General features: G+C 37.7%; 1 protein-coding gene across 1 annotated transcript in view; it reads left to right on the top strand.

Moving 5' to 3' along the window:
* The first annotated feature begins 377 nt into the window (after nucleotides 1-377).
* The window catches only part of ALDH1A1 (aldehyde dehydrogenase 1 family member A1), a 60,149-nt gene continuing 44,396 nt past the window's right edge, over nucleotides 378-16,130 (top strand). Inside the window, exons 1-2 of the mRNA XM_033237095.1 lie at nucleotides 378-761; nucleotides 13,459-13,563. Of these exons, the coding sequence (XP_033092986.1) occupies nucleotides 696-761; nucleotides 13,459-13,563 (171 nt within the window). The 5' untranslated portion in view covers nucleotides 378-695. The remainder of the gene's footprint in view (nucleotides 762-13,458; nucleotides 13,564-16,130) is intronic.

A 16,130-nucleotide genomic window follows, 5' to 3' on the forward strand; every position in this document is an offset into this window, starting at 1 on the left:
CACATATAGAAAATAAAGATAATTTAGGGCTTCTGAGATCACAGTAGGTCTACTTACCCAGCACTGAAAATACACGTGACTGTCAGGATATTTTAAAACTAACTTAGGGTAGGGTGTAGATAAAGGGCCTTTCTTCCCCAGACAGCACCCCTGATTTTCTGGGAGATGGACTGATTTCCTGAAAGCCTTGTCCTGAAGACACCTGGCCAGGGTTCTCTCCTCACCAGCTTCTACTGAGAACAAGTGCCCTTTTAGACTCTTTTCAATCCTCAAAATCTCTGTTTCCAAGTCTGTCAGAGAACAGAAAGTTACATAGTAGCATTAAAAAGCATGAAAAGTCAAAAAAATAATAACTGGCCTTAGTGGCCAGAGCAGCTGCTGCATACACTTATCACAGGTTTCGGCTTTGTAAATTAATTCATCTGCAAATAGTGCACTGTCTCCAGGTGCAACTTCGATGCTGGAGCACTGGTTTCTTAAGGATTTAAGTTTAAAGTCAAAGGCTTCCTGCCCTAGGTGTTACAAATAAGTAGTGTCGTTTTCTTTTTTTTGCTCTGAGTTTGTTCATCCAATCGTATCCGAGTATGCAAATAAACTTTAGCCCGTGCAGATAAAAAAGGAACAAATAAAGCCAAGTGCTCTATCAGAACCAAATTGCTGAGCCAGTCACCTGTGTTCCAGGAGCCGAATCAGAAATGTCATCCTCAGGCAAGCCAGACTTACCTGTCCTACAGACCGATTTGAAGATTCAATATACTAAGGTGAGTAAAACTTCTATTTTCTGCTTTAACTTGGGTGTGCAAGAACTACATTTATGTAAAGCATTAAAGGTCAATTTAAGTAAACTTATGTAAAGAGCCCTTTGCAAATATAAAAATAAAAGGCATGCAAAATACAGGTCTCAGTTTAGTGTCCTGATCAAATATGATCTAAATCATATCAGACAATCTTTCATACATTTATTTCTTAAAATATTTCCAAGCGAAAGGAATTCTCTTCTGTGTGAAAGGCTTCTTATACCAGGATTCAGAGGACTTTACTAAGCAGTTCTATTAACTTCACTATAGCCTGCATGTATGATAAGACAGCAAAATACTCTCTAGAGAAGCTTACTGGAAAGAACCAAATGAGTAGGAACAATAGAAAGCAAACAAGGAGAAAGAGAGCATACTGAAATAACATAACTTTCCAATATGTTTAATAAAATGAGTGTTACAATAGGGGGACTTAAGTCTGATAACTGGGTTCAAAAACCTTCAGATGGACTTGCACTATTTTGCATATTGCGGGGGGAGAAAAGCATTATTTCTTCGGCCAAGTTTGTTGCCATTGGAGCAGATGTGTAATTGTTAACTGATAAATATTTAGAGAAACAAGAGCAGGAGCTAGATCCAGACTTTAAAATCCGCAGCTGGGGGGAACTAGGAAATGGATCCTGCTTGAGTCGTTCTGAGAGTAACTCTGAACTTCGCGTGTTTCACACTGCTTTCCTGTCAGATCCTAGAACTCCAAAACAAACAAATGAACAAAACACAGTCTAACCAAAATTACTTCAAGTTATCTTTACGGTGTGATGCAGAAAGTATGGTAAGAAATTAACTCTTGCAACTCAAGGGAGAGCCATGTTGCTGTCTGAATTAGCCAACAGAAAAACAAAGGGCATTATAATTTAATGATAAAGTAAAAGTCTCCGCTGGTATGCATTTATTTCCTTACTTGTAACCATGGATGGCTTTGAAATCCTAAGGTCTGTTGCATTTTCATTTTCATAAAGCACAACGAATGAGGAAGTTGCTCAGCTGATTGGCTCTTTTCCTCAGGAAAGTAGCAGCAGAGATCAGATTGTGCCTTTAACATGGTTGACCAGCAGCTATGAAGTGTATTTTAAGGTATTGTTATCATGAGGTTTTATTAAAGGGGAAAGATTTTTCCATTTAATTTTACTACAAATGGTAGCATGAAAAATGCAGTAAATCCATACCCTCAAACAATTTACATTTGGCAAAGGTATGCCCAAAAGATTGCAAGAGTCCAGTCTCCCTCGTTTTCTTATTCCAAGTTTGTCATTCACAAGAAATTTCAGTTGGAAGTACGTACATTTAAAAATACACTTCATGCAGCTCAAAATTGTTGGCAATGCTTAGATTATTCTATGACTATTATTAATGGGATTTTTTTTAATGATACTACCTAGGAAGATATTTTAGTCATCTGGATGCCCCGTCTCCCCACTCCTTTGGCTTTGCAGAAGTTTGCAAAGTCTTCCTTGTGTGTGTATTTCAAGGAAGCTCTAATGTAAATAACCTTCCTGCTGAATTAAGCTTCACTTAGTGGTCGTTAATTAAGCATGTAAGAAGCGGTACTAGACAAATGAGATAGTCCTCAAAATCTAACACACAAGCACAGACCTAATGATCCCCTAACACAGAGAGATGATTTTGAGATTGAAACCTATTCACTTCGAGGTCACTGTGCAACAACTCCCCTCTAGGGAAAATGACGGACCTAAGTGTCCAAAAGAAGGCAAGACTCAAAGAGCAGGTGTTTTGCTCTGCGTTTAAGAATTTTTCTGGGTAAAAATACCCCAAACGAATCAGTGAATTTTGATTTCTCATGCATCTTCTATATAAATCTGTTCTGCTCAGATAGGATTTTATTGTTTGATTTATTGGTTATAGCATTTTCACACTTGGGAGGACACCAGTTATGTATGTAATTAAATCTAAATGGGTGAGCTTTCTCAAATGCCTTTGCATTTTTTTTACTATGTCCCAGTGAAGAATTGGATTGAATTTGCACTTGCAAGAGGAGTTAAAAAAAATGATGGTTATTCACTATAATAAGTTCCCTGGTTACAAACCAAGTAAGCAAGGAGTTTATAGTGTCTGAGGAATTATCTTCTATTACCAGCCCCTAAAGTCTTGTGTTATTTTTCTGTCCTTATTATTATTATTATTATTATTATTATCATAGCTAGAAGTATATTGGTTGTTAGGACAAGTTGGAGAGAACAGACAGGGTTGAGTAACAACAAAAACAAAAAAAATTACAACTACGATAGAAAAGCTACATACTCTCAAGCTTCGGACTGCTTTTCACCCAAACAAAAGAATTTATTGGTGCATATCTTTTTATGACTTATTTTCTAGTACAGTCTGATTATTTCTTTGTTGGGGTAGATTAAAGAGAGATTAGAGTTTAAGAAATGCTTTCTAAAATTATACAAAAGCTTTTGGAATTTAAAACCTCAAAAACATCGCTATAAATTCACTAATATGAACTCATATCCCATCCTTATCCTCATTACTCCTCTTTCCAACTCTAAATGAACCCCACATTTTCCTTTGTATTTAGGCTTTAAATGAAGAGCTTCTTTGAAAGTTATGTGGTCATTGGGCAAGCTACATTACCTCTCTCTGCCTCGGTTTTCTTATGTTTAAAATGAGGATGATAAAGGCACCTATTTTCTAAGGTGGATGAAAGTATTAAATGAATTTAATGCATAAAAAGCCCTTGAAATAATGCCTGGCACATGAGAAATGATTTAACGTTAGTGATCCTAGTCCTATTTTTCTGAATCCTTTCCAGTGTTTCCAGAATTTTCTCTTTTACCCAACCTTTCCTAGACCTGTTTCCCACAAGCATTCCTCATGTCTTCTCCTACCTTTTCTGTCACTCTTTTTTGTACAGTCATGTCCCATCTGACAAAGATTGCATCAGAGTGAAGTTCCAAGGGTTTTCCAAGATTTCAGGGATCAAACATTTTCTCTTACAGGATTTGGTAACTTTGTTTGCCATTCTCCCTTCACAATACAGTTGTTTTGTCTTTTTTATTCTTTTTCTTTTTTTTAATAAAAAGGAAATAGGAAATTCAAGAAGACAAGCATTCTCAGACAGAATTCAAACCCCAAAATGTTTAACTTAATTAGTAAGCTTAACTCATTAAACCATAGTTTGTTCATGCTACAAAAGATCTTTATCGGCTAATGACATTTTACACATACATACACACACACACAATAAATAACTATAGGTAAAATTTATTGTGCTTACTCTGCCATGACTGTTTAAGTTCTTGACAATGATTTTATTTAATCCTCATAATAACCCTATGAGGAGGTTACTATTCCTGTTTCACAGTTGAGGGAACGGAGGAACAGAGCAGCTACGTAACTTACTAAAGTTACACAGCAAGTAAGTGACAAAGCTACACTGCCAATGCTGGCAGTTTGAGCTATCACACTAGCAAGTGACTTGTCTAAGGTCAATTCCACTACTCTGGGACACTGACTTGCCAGAATCCTCTTATATCCTTCTTCATCCTGACTTTCATTTGCCCATTGCTGATTACCATGGCCTTTCCAGCTGCTGTTCGACTGCTCCCAGGCCAACAGGAGAAAGTTTGCAGCCAACTTAGGAAAAGAGAACAATAGGAAAAATGGGAAGGAAACAGGTTTTCTGCTTTGATTGAAAATGTGACGTTTGGGCTGGGAGAGGCTACGAGGCAGAGGACTTTGATGTGGATGTGAAATGTCTCTGTGAACTACATTTCTTCAACTCCTATGGAATCAATTTTTGGTTAGAGTAGGAGATTGCTTTCCTAGGTTTCTGGTTTGCTTAACCCTTCTGGGTTAAAGAGATATTTTCAATGGAGAAGAGTCATGAATCATTGAATAATATGTTCCAGGCATGATTTGAAGTGCTTTTTTTCCCCCATGATTATCTCTTTAAATTCTTACAACAAACAAATTCAGCTACATGAACTTCCAAATACCTCCTTTGTCCCCTTTGCTTGTTTCTCCCGTTTGCTTTTCTTTTCTCCCGTATTTCCCTTCCTCTTATTTAACAAGGCCTTGAACGAGTGCCCTATGCTAGTTCTCATGATCTAAGAGAGCTAATATGATTCATGTCTCATGGAGCTTCTATTCCTGGAAGGTGTGTGGAATAGTGTGGGGCAGAAAATAAGAATACTTTAATCAGAAATTATGATAAGTGTTTAAAGCAAAATAACTGAAAGCTGAAAGAATATGAGGAGAAGAGCTTTTGATGAGGATTTTTAGGATGGGAGTCTTTAAGAAAGGTGCTTTAAAGGTAAGCCTGAGGGATGTAGACAATAAGGTGGCCAAGACTGGGGAAGAACAAAGATCTGGAGGCCATACCACATACAAAGCCCCTGAAGACAAGTGCGTGTTATGCTCAGAGAACTGTCCAAAGGCTAATCTGGCTGGAGTAAAGTGAATAAGGGAGAGAATGGATGAGATGAAACTGAAATACAGGCTGAGGCCAGATTGGCTGGCAGATTTTGAGGGAAATCACTGAGAGGTGCTTAAAACAGGAAAGGACTTACGTTCAAGGCAAAGCTGATTGTGCTGTGATGCTGCTTTCACTTGGGAAATGTTTTTCACTTCCTTCTAACTGAAGCAATATTTTGTTTGCTTTGGGCTTGGAAGCAGGTGAAAAAATAGCTGATTGGCTGCAAGGTGCAGTGATAGAACAAGCTAAACCTGGCTTTAATTTCCAGCTATTCTATGTATTTAATTATATGACCTTGGCCAAACTTCTCATCCCCTGGAGCTTCAGTTCCTCTGTCTGTGAACTGGGAAGGAGAATGACCTTGGAAAGTGACTGGGAGAATTAAGTGAGGTAATTTGTGGAGCGTGGCTGGCACTTATTAACTACTTGGTCCTTTCCTTGATTCGCTTTCCCAAGATGACTCCTAGAATTATATCATTCTGTTGTCAATGTAAGTTATATTTATATTGCTTATCACAGTTCAAAACTGATTTCATATGTTTTTCTCATTTGAAGCTCATCGTTAACCACTGGGAAGAGCTAGAAAAGATGTTAGCAGAGTCCCATTTCAAAGCTGAGGAGCCTGAGCTCAGAGATCTTGACTGACTTAAGGTCACATAGCTCTTAAAATGCAAAAGCAGAACAAACTGGATTCTGAATCTTTTTATCTTGGATCTGATACTTTCTCACATGATATCCTTTTTTCCTTAAATTTCAAAACCAGTAGTACTAGAATCTCACTCAAGAAAACCTAATCAAGAAAAAAAATCTGAAGTAAATAATACATATCCTAAGAGAAGAGGGTATTATCCCCCTTTCCCAATTAGCTCTAACAGCTGTTTTCACGCCTATCACTGCATTTTTATCATTCATTCCTTACTCTGATTGAAAGAATAGATCTGGGCTGAAGTCTGAGATTCTGTATTCTTAACAGTCTTTCAGCTTTTGCTGATGCTACCAAAATGTCTGTTGACCGGTAGCAAGGGTCTAAAAGTTTTGAGTGAGCCTTATAACTTCAATGCAGCAATGACCTTCCAGTTACTTCAGGATAGAGCTTTCAGTTCCTCCCAGAAACTCACACTCAGCCACATCAGAAACCTTCCTTTCAGAAAGTGCCAGAGCTAAGCAGAAACAGGATCATGGCCACAAACCACTGACAGAACCAATCATTGATTTTAATGGTGGTAGATAATCATTTACTAATATTTAGAATGCAGTATCTTAGCTCATCTCTGAGGACTGCTGTCTTGGCAGGTTGTTCTGTTTTCTGGCACCTGCCTGACCCTAAGAAAACGGAATTAACAATTCTAAAGTAAAGAACACATGTCCTAAGAGAGGGTATTGTCCCCATTTCATAAAGACTCTCAGTACAACTCTTTATTTAACTTTTTAACTAGGACTTTAACCTATTGAATTTGTCACTACATACTTGCCAGAATTAGGGAAACACTCTTAGAGAATATGAAAAATAACTCATTTGAAGACCAACCCAAAGTAAAGGTAATGACTCTGAAATGGCATGGATAATCTATAGGATGATACGTTGCAAATCAGCATAAAATAAATCTCAGAAATACAGACATCAAATGGAGATATCTGAAAATAGCAATTATCTGGCTTGGGATGGTGGTGGTTGGGGTGCATTTGGTTTGATTTATCATGATACTGTTATAACTATAGCCAAGGGATACACTATATGTTTACCAAGTGTAAGTGACAACATAGAACCATGTTCAAAAGAATTTGAGCAAGGATTCCTTCACAAACCCTTACTTAAAATCTAATAAATCAGAAAAGTAAATTTCTGTAATATTGGTTTTCCTGACGCTGACATGTTTTGGGTGAGTTTGTGTGTATAGATGTATATAGCAAAAGTTTCCACAAATGTAGAAGTATTGCTTGAGAAGGATGTGAAGTGTTGTTGCTAATATTTGGTTTTATGATATTATCTCTACCTGATTCACTGTAATGTTTGAATTGCTAATGGAAATTTGTTCACTGATGAGTTTGTGCAAATCTCACATCTCTGAAAACTTTGCCTGAACCCTTCCCTCCCCCAACCCAGGTCCCATTTCCACTCACTATTTCCACTGCTCTATCAATACTTTTTTAGGTGTCAAAGGAATACAAATAACTACTGAATTATGCTTTATATTTGGCATTCTTTTAGAAGGAAGAGGGCTTACACGCAAGCAATTGTGTTACTGGATCTTGATACTGCTAAAAATGGGCAGAACTTTCTGTTGCTTCTACATCTTAACTCTTTGATACAGAAAGTATATGATGTACAGAAGTTGCTGACAAGTATTGTCATCTGTAGAACACAGTGATGATGTCGCTCAAAACAAATGCCATGGCATCTTTTCTCTTGCCCTGACACAATTGAAAAGGCTGAAGGGGTTTTGCAAACAACAAGAAGAAAGAGTATATACTCATGTTACTAAAGTCAGACTATAATTTAAAACAAATGAAAGGAAAATTTTATTTCTCCTATTTTTTTGTTTTGGTCATTCTCTCATTTTGTTTTCATTCCTTTGACGGCAGTTAAAAATTTTCCTCTCCTTTGTTATTTCCTCCTTAATTTCCTTTTACGTTCTCTAACTTTGAGTCTCAATGTTTTGCTTTCCTGCCTCGGGGTTAGGGTGCAAAGCAGTTACCAGAGATCCAGCTTTGATTCTTTTAAATGTTTAACACTCCACCTGACTTTTGTTCAGTCTCTCCTCCTCATTATTCATCCCTGATCTCATTCTCCCTGGCTGGCAGCAGTCTTTAGTACTTTGGTAGGTTCCTAAGCTGAGAAAAGGTTGACACATTTACAGCACACACCACTCTCCACAGGTTCACACCACCACCCGTGCACCCTATGCTGTGACTCAGCTCTCAGGTTTGAAAATTCACATGGATGACATTAAATGGGGACTATCATCACCCTCCCTCTCCTTTGGAAAATCTTAAAATAATTTCTTTGTGCGTCGAAAATGTGATCTGTTAAAATCTCTCTCCCACCAAGAAAGTATTGGCCTCCCTTACAGAGTCTGGAGCTGCTGGCCCAGTTGCTGCCCTGCCGAGATAATATTAATTTAGGGCACTCTGAGTATCTTTTGCAAGGAGTCAGGGGCCCTCCACTTTAGCCCACAGGCTCCAAAATCTCACATCAGCAGATAAGGCAAACAGAGCTTTATTTTGCCCACCAGTCAAATCTAACTTTGTCCAAGCCAGAAATATTTTGAGAAAAATGCTTATTTATTTAGAGCTGTAGCTTTATACAGGATACATTAAGACATAATAACTTTTACTCTGGAAAGGCATTTTTTTTTCACAATTATGACTAATTCTTGGACACCAATTGAATCCAGGAAATGGCTAGTTGTTTATCAAAGGTAAAATGATGCATTTCTTAAAATGTGGCATATCTAAAATCTAAAGTGTAAAAATCAATGTCTGAGTTGCCTCAACATTTTATTGATTGCTTCCCCATACAGAAAGTACTTGAAGTCCAAGAGTATGCATAGGCATTTATAATTTCCAGTCAATATTGCAAACTGAAAGTTGATGTCTACTTTATATATATATATTATTCAAAAGTAACCTAAGTCCAAAATTCATAATTAGAATTGAGTTAATAAATAACGGTTACATGGAACCCAAGAATATTTTACTTTTATAGTATCATCTCTTTTCATCTAAGCTGGCTAAAGGCAAGCAACCAATGGAAAATAAGATTGTCACCATTATAGAACATTTCAACAAGTCTAATGTAAATTTTATAGTAAATATAACAAACATCCATTAGCCTAGACTTCTCCATATAACCATTAAATATAACTATAGGAACAGGGATTATACAAAAACATTTGGTCACACAGTTAGCTGGAAGGCAAATGCCAAATGTAAAACTTCTATAATTAAAACAGAAAAAAAAAGGTATTTGAGGTAGGTCCTACGAATAAATTATCTGTAGCTAAGGGGAAGAAAAAGGCTGGGCAATACCTGGCCTTCTAACAATCTAGGTCATCACATTACCTATGCCAAGTTCCCTTTTCATGCTGAAACGCCTGTTTGTGGGAGAATGGCATAATTCATAATTTGTAGATTGCACTGTTACATCACTCTCCTTCAAAACCTTGTGACCTTATGATAGGATTATGAAATTACTATCAAAGCTAATTTCTGGGACTCTGGTTGGTCTACTTCAAAGCCATTTGGGGTGCTTTAAAATCAGTATTCCTAAACACCCATTTGATCTGGTCTCTCTCCCTTTTTATACCCAGAATAGAGCCTAAACTTCTTTCTCTGGGGATCAGGATCTACCACAAATTGACTTTATTTTCAATGTCAGGCCTTATCTGTGACTCGTGTCCACTGCAACTCCATTCTGTTGGGAGCTGCTCTGTTTACTGCATTACAAACCTCCAAAGATTTGTCCTTCCCTTTACTCTTTTTTTTTTTTCCTTCTTTCCACCAATCCAGTCCCATCCTTCAAAGAAGCATTCTTCCAGCCTATGCCCCTCTACACCATTTATTGACAACACCACTGCTTTGGCCATTTTGCTCCACAGCCTTTAATTCTGTACTGGCTGCTCTTGATATGAACACATTCTCCTCTTACATTATAAGCCCCTGAGAACAGAGGCCATGGCTAATTCATCTCTCATTTTTCCACAATAACTGCCAGACTATGTCTCAAGTATTTTCTCATTATTGGACAAACACTTTTCTGATAAAACAAAAGTTACTAATCATGATTATATAAATGTCAGCACAAGTTCATACACAAGTTGAGCTCATGGTGTCCTCCTGTCTTAAAGGTTAAAAGTGAATAATGCAAAACAGTGCTGGTAATTTGGGGTCCTCTACAGCTGATCTCTTCAGTTGCCTGCGAGCTGCCAGATAAACGTGTGTTATTACTTCAGGTTAATGCTCATTTACAAAACATTCACTGGCTTTAATCTGAAGTGGCAGTTTTATGTATAGCTTAGATGTAAATTTTGATCATGAAACTAGATGGTACATACCTATTATAATAATTCTTTTACCAAAAAGTATGTAAAGTGAGTAAAATAAGCTACAATACATTGAAAGCATATTTTGAGAACTTGAAACCACAGATTATCACAGACCTAAGGATAAGAGGACTCGGGCGAGAACTAGAAAGTCCGACCATAGGCCTAGCAAAATGTAATTGATTCTGTATGCTGTTTTATTTCATTTTTAATGAAATTAAATTGTAGAAGTATGAAATTCTGGATCTCTGCCAGAATGAGATCTGTGTTCCCTTAGTTTAGAGGTACAAAATCTAAGGTGGTAATACAATCTTTAGGCAGAGAGAAGGCAGAATTCGCAAGTGAATAAATGTGATGCAGGTTTTGAAAGACTGATTTAAAAGTCTACGGCAGGTATTGCAATATCTTTAGTTTTTTGTTTGGAATTTCATGGGCTGATATGTAGATATCTGACATTAACACAAAGCAGAACATAAATAATTTATCAGTAGGATACTAATATGTTATATTGGAAAGAAGAAAAAGGAGGTTAAACTCAATTGGAGCAACTAGTGAAATCTTCATGAGATGACATAGTAAGCTAGATTTTGAAGTAAAAATAGAAGAAAACAGTGGAACTCTAGTCTATAGAACAGTGTGTTTTTTGCAGTATGCTGCAAAAAATGGCATGGAGTTTGAGGCAGTAGAATGAGGTTGGAACAAAGGGTAAACTGAGGGAATGGTAGAGCAAAAGACTGGAAAAGCACGTTGGGACAAGGTTGTTAACCACCTCCAGTGCCATGTTAAGCAGTCTGACAATAGAGGGTCACTAAAGTATTCTGAGGAGGACTGTAGACAGAATCTGAGGAAGATTATGATGACAAGGTGAAATTAAAATTTAATTAGGCAGAGGTAGGGGGCAAAGAGAACAGGAAAAGCTTTTTGTTATAATTGTATAGAACAAAGTGATACAAAAGAGTACCTAGGGATTATTTGTGTCATTAACAGAAGACGGAAAGTGTGTGTGAGAGAGGGCTAGGAGACAGTGTGCATGAGCAAGCTTTAGAACTTTGGGGTGAGAGCAGCATAAAGCTAGAGATGACAGTGAGCTGAGTTTGGGACAAGTTGATTAAGTTCTTTCCCAGCCATCCCTTGGGAAGAAAAATACTAAGACTAAGCTGTAAGGGCATAAATGGAAACACTCTAAGAATAATTATGGGATTCTGTAAAATGTGTTTCCGATAGCTAGAGTGTTGATTCACTCTAAGAGACATTGGGCAAATCAGAGCTTTCATCTGAATTTATGTTTCCTCAAGTTGATCTAAGAGACTAGTGTTTTTTACCAAAAAAGAATATGATGAATTTTATGGTCTTCATCTGTATTCAATTAATCTTGTTTCTGTAATGTGATAGGGTTTCTTGATACTTCTTCCATCTTTCTCATACCCCGGATATGTATTTTTGCACATCTAGTCTCTTCATCTGAAGAACTTTGGGCCCCTTTTCCCTTTATTTAGGCATGCCCATGTGTTTTACCATCAGTTTCAGGCTAGCACTACAATTCCTTTGAATGCTTCTACTATACACGATAATTTTCTTGTATGGAAATAATGCTGTTTTCTTGTATGGAAAATTATATTGGCATGAATGGGCAAACGAGACGGCTCGTCCTCTTCCCCATTTTGTAGGAAATCACAAGTGTCATAGAGTATTCATTTGCAGAATATTATAGATCTTATCCATGAGTAGCTGATGGATTATAGATCTTTGATTCAATTAAGTTATTCAAGAATTTTTTACTGAGGCTAAAATCGCTTGAGGGCTGAGATTGTGTTGGACACTGAAGATAAACCAGAAAAATGTACACAGTCCTTGATGGAAGGCAGACACTTAATAGTGACTATTTAAAAAGTGACAAATTGTCCGATGGAAGTATAGAAGAGACCAGGGAAGTATATTTTGTCTAAATAATAAATCACAGAATATAGAATGAATTATATTCAAGCATTTAGGGATACATAGTAATATACATTTTATTACTCTGATAGAATTCTAAGCTATGCTAGTGATCTCTGAGGAATTTTTAATAAAGAAGTAATTTGCATTTAGCATAGTAACTAATTTAAACCTTGGAGGAGTGTTTCATTACATTCTCCCTTTGGGTTGAACTATTAATAACTTATCTTTAAGTATCAAGTAAGAAGGGATGTCTGAATTAGGATATATGTTATAATCCAGCACATATGTCACCTTCCTTTACTCCCTGTGTTAGCTACCTCTGATTCAAAATCAAATAAACTAGTCCATCTTGTCATAAGTCTAACAGAAGGTTATATACTATCCAAGACTGTATTTATGATTGTTTTCATATTTCAAATAATAAGAAATGTCAAAGCTGGCTCCTCGAGAAAAGGCAAATTCAGTGACATGAAAGTTGAAACTGAGATGTTTTAAATGATAGACTGATGCTTTTAAGTATTTCTATTTTATAGTACACACAGACAGAATTCCATATTTTTTAATGCTTACTGTTTCGTTAGTTGCATGTCTCTTTCTCATAGTTATCATTAAGAAATCTTGTTCCTGATTTTGTCCGAAGACAATGAAATTACCAGGTAATCTTTCAAAAAGGAGAATAAAACCATATGCTTTTAAAAAGACAATGAAACAATGTGACTAGCTAATTTTCTCTAAGTGAACCTCTTTTAAAATCCTTTACTTTAGCAAAATTCTTTTTTTTTTTTAGCTTTAAAACATTAAAGGATTAGAAAATAGTCTCTTTTGATTCCAAATCACAAGTAGCCCAAAATGAGGATGTTCAGAATTTAAAGTGGAAAATAGAAGCAATCATTAATAAAGACCAAGCCCACAAAAGCCTTTGCTTTTGCCTCAAATTCATGGCCATTTCAGGTAAAAGCACTATTTTCTAGATTGTTTTCTCCAGTATGTATTTTCTAGTGTTGAAATGACTGCATACCTTAAACTTAAAAGCATTATGTACTTCATTTTAGTACATGTGTACGCATGTGAACACAAAATGTCTTCAACAGCCAGAAAGTTTCGGGGGATGAAGAGATGCACATCATTTACGCATTGTGAAATGCTTTAGTTTAACTTTATGAAAATTTCCAAAATTTGCTGCATATTTATGTGCCTTTTATGTATATTCTCTTCATCTCTACAGATCTTCATAAACAATGAATGGCATGATTCCGTGAGTGGCAAGAAATTTCCTGTCTTTAATCCTGCAACTGAGGAGGAGCTCTGCCAGGTAGAAGAAGGAGATAAGGTGAGTTTCTGAACACTAGTTTCGTTTTATGCCAGGTTTCTTGTTTTTTTGCCATTCTGAGCTCCTGAACCCCATTGCAAGTTCCAAAAGACATGCCATGAAAATATAGTTTCTGGGGCAGCTTAGGAAAATTGTCTAAGTTGTCCCTGTTACAAAAAAAAAAAAAGAAGACGCTGTAGTTATGTAATAATGATAAACCTGTGCTTCTGGGTGTCATGGTGTTTTTTTCACATCATTTTCCTTTATTTTCAATTGAAATAGTATATAGATTTATTTTACAGACTATATAAAAAGGGATTGATCCTATGTTATAAAGGAGAGAAATCCTCGGCCGGGCGCTGTGGCTCACATCTGTAATCCCAGCACTTTGTGAAGCCAAGGCAGTTGGATCACTTGAGGTCAGGAGTTCGAGACCAGCCTGGCCAACATGCGGAAACATCATCTCTACTAAAAATACAAAAATTAGCCAGGCATGGTGGCACATGCCTCTAATCCCAGCTACTCAGGAGGCCGAGGCAGGAGAATCACTTTAGCCCATGAGGCGGAGGTTGCAGTGAGCTGAGATCATACCACTGCACTCCAGCCTAAAAAAAAAGAAAAGGAAAAATGAGAGAAATACTTTATTCATATGAAATTGTTCTTTTTATGTTGCTAGAGAAAACTAAAAGTTATTATAGAACTTTTAGAACAATATATTACCAAGTTATTTTATTAAAAATCACTGCATTAATATTATTCAACACCTTTAAAAATTAAATTGTAGAATAACTTAAATTGACTAACAAATCAAAAGTGTTGTTATTTTCCAGCTAATAATGGAAACAACAACAAAAATCAATTTTTATTTGGTGAAAATTGTTCTCAAGTTCTAAATGCTGTCTTCATTTAAAACTTAAAGCAACCCTATAGGGGAGGTACTATTTTGAGTCATTTTTACAAACAATGATGAAATGGCAGAGTAGAAAGGCTGAGTAATTTACTCAAGGTGACATCACTAATAAATAATGACATCAATATGAAAATGCTGGTCCTCTGACACTATAACCTGTGCCTAGCAGGACTACTACTTCACCTTGTGATTATTATGCAAGTAAGAGACGACTGGCCGGGTGCAGTGGCTCACACTTGTAATCCCAGGACTTTGGGAGGCTGAGATGGGCAGATCACCTGAGGTCAGGAGTTTGAGACCAGCCTGACCAACATGGTGAAACCCCATCTCTACTAAAAATACAAAAATTAGCTGGGCGTGGTGGTGATGTTACCAGGGGGCCTTGCTCCCAGAGCTCCCAAGATGGTAGTGGGCCACTTCCAAGATGGCGGTGGGCCGCTTCCAAGATGGCAGCAAGTCTCATGTTCTCTGACCTGGGATTCTTGGCCTCACAGATTCCAAGGAATGGAATGTTGGGCCATGCAGTGAGTGATATAGCTCTATTAGAAGCCGTGGGTCACGGAAGAGAACCGTGGAACCCAGTGACTGGTGTTCAGCTCCATCAGGACAAACCCAGGCACTTAGCCATGCAGGAACAATGGCAAGCCTTTAGTCCGATTGGGAGTGGCAATGGGCACCACGCTGGTTCAGGAGCACAGCAGACACCCTGCTGGATCTGGAGGGATGCAAGTCAGTGGCAGGTGTGCAATGGTGGCAAACAGCAGTGGTGGATGGCGAGCGAAAGCTCAGCTTGAGCCATAACAAAACATGGACCAGAAGAGTGCAGTTGCAAGATTTAATCTAGTGAAATGGAGTGAAAACAGACCTCCCATATAAGCAGAGGGGACCCAAAGGATGTTGCCATTGCCGGCTCGAATGTCTAGGTTTATATCCTGATCCTTGTCCCTCCTGCTGTGCTCTCAGGCAATAGATGATTGGCTATTTCTTTACCTCCTGTGTTTGCCTAATTAGCATTTTAGTGAGCTCTCTGATTGGTCAGGTGTGGGTTAAGTTGCAAGCTCGTGTTTAAAGGTGGATGTGGTCACCTTCCCAGCTAGGCTCAGGGATTCTTAGTTGGCCTAGGAAATTCCAGCTAGTCCTGTCTCTCAGTCCCCCTCTCTCAACAGGAAAACCCAAGTGCTGTTGGGGAGGTTGGCCGACAACTGCTCTGACTGCTTCCTGCTGAATTGGGGCATAGTAGGGGTTGTACAGTTGAGATTTCCTCGGGAGGGGTGCCTTCGATGTCATTAACATTGGAGCATGGGTTAGCAGGCTGGTTTAGGCGTCCGTGGTAGATCTCACTCATGGACTGCATCTGGGGCTCCATTTGAAGAACCATTTGTAGTTTTACAGCTTCGATTCTGGAAGAGACAGACTTAATAAGGAGGTTAAAGATACAGGGATTGAAATGTATGGCCTGCAGTGCAGGAGGTTATTTCTTTGGAATACTTTACAGGCCCCAACTATCTGCTTAATAGTTTTGGAAAGGCCTGGTCCAGTAAATAATAATTTGGCCATCTGATGGGTGCTACCAATGCCTAAGTGAAAGGTTTGGTGAAGGGTTTTAAGTAATTTCCATTGGTTAGCTTCAGGCAAAAGTATTTTCCCTTCTTCAGTGGCTAGCCACCCTGAGGGGAGA

The sequence above is a fragment of the Trachypithecus francoisi genome, unplaced genomic scaffold, assembly GCF_009764315.1.
Source record: "Trachypithecus francoisi isolate TF-2019V2 unplaced genomic scaffold, Tfra_2.0 Lachesis_group16, whole genome shotgun sequence".
NCBI classification, from domain to species: Eukaryota; Metazoa; Chordata; class Mammalia; order Primates; family Cercopithecidae; genus Trachypithecus; species Trachypithecus francoisi.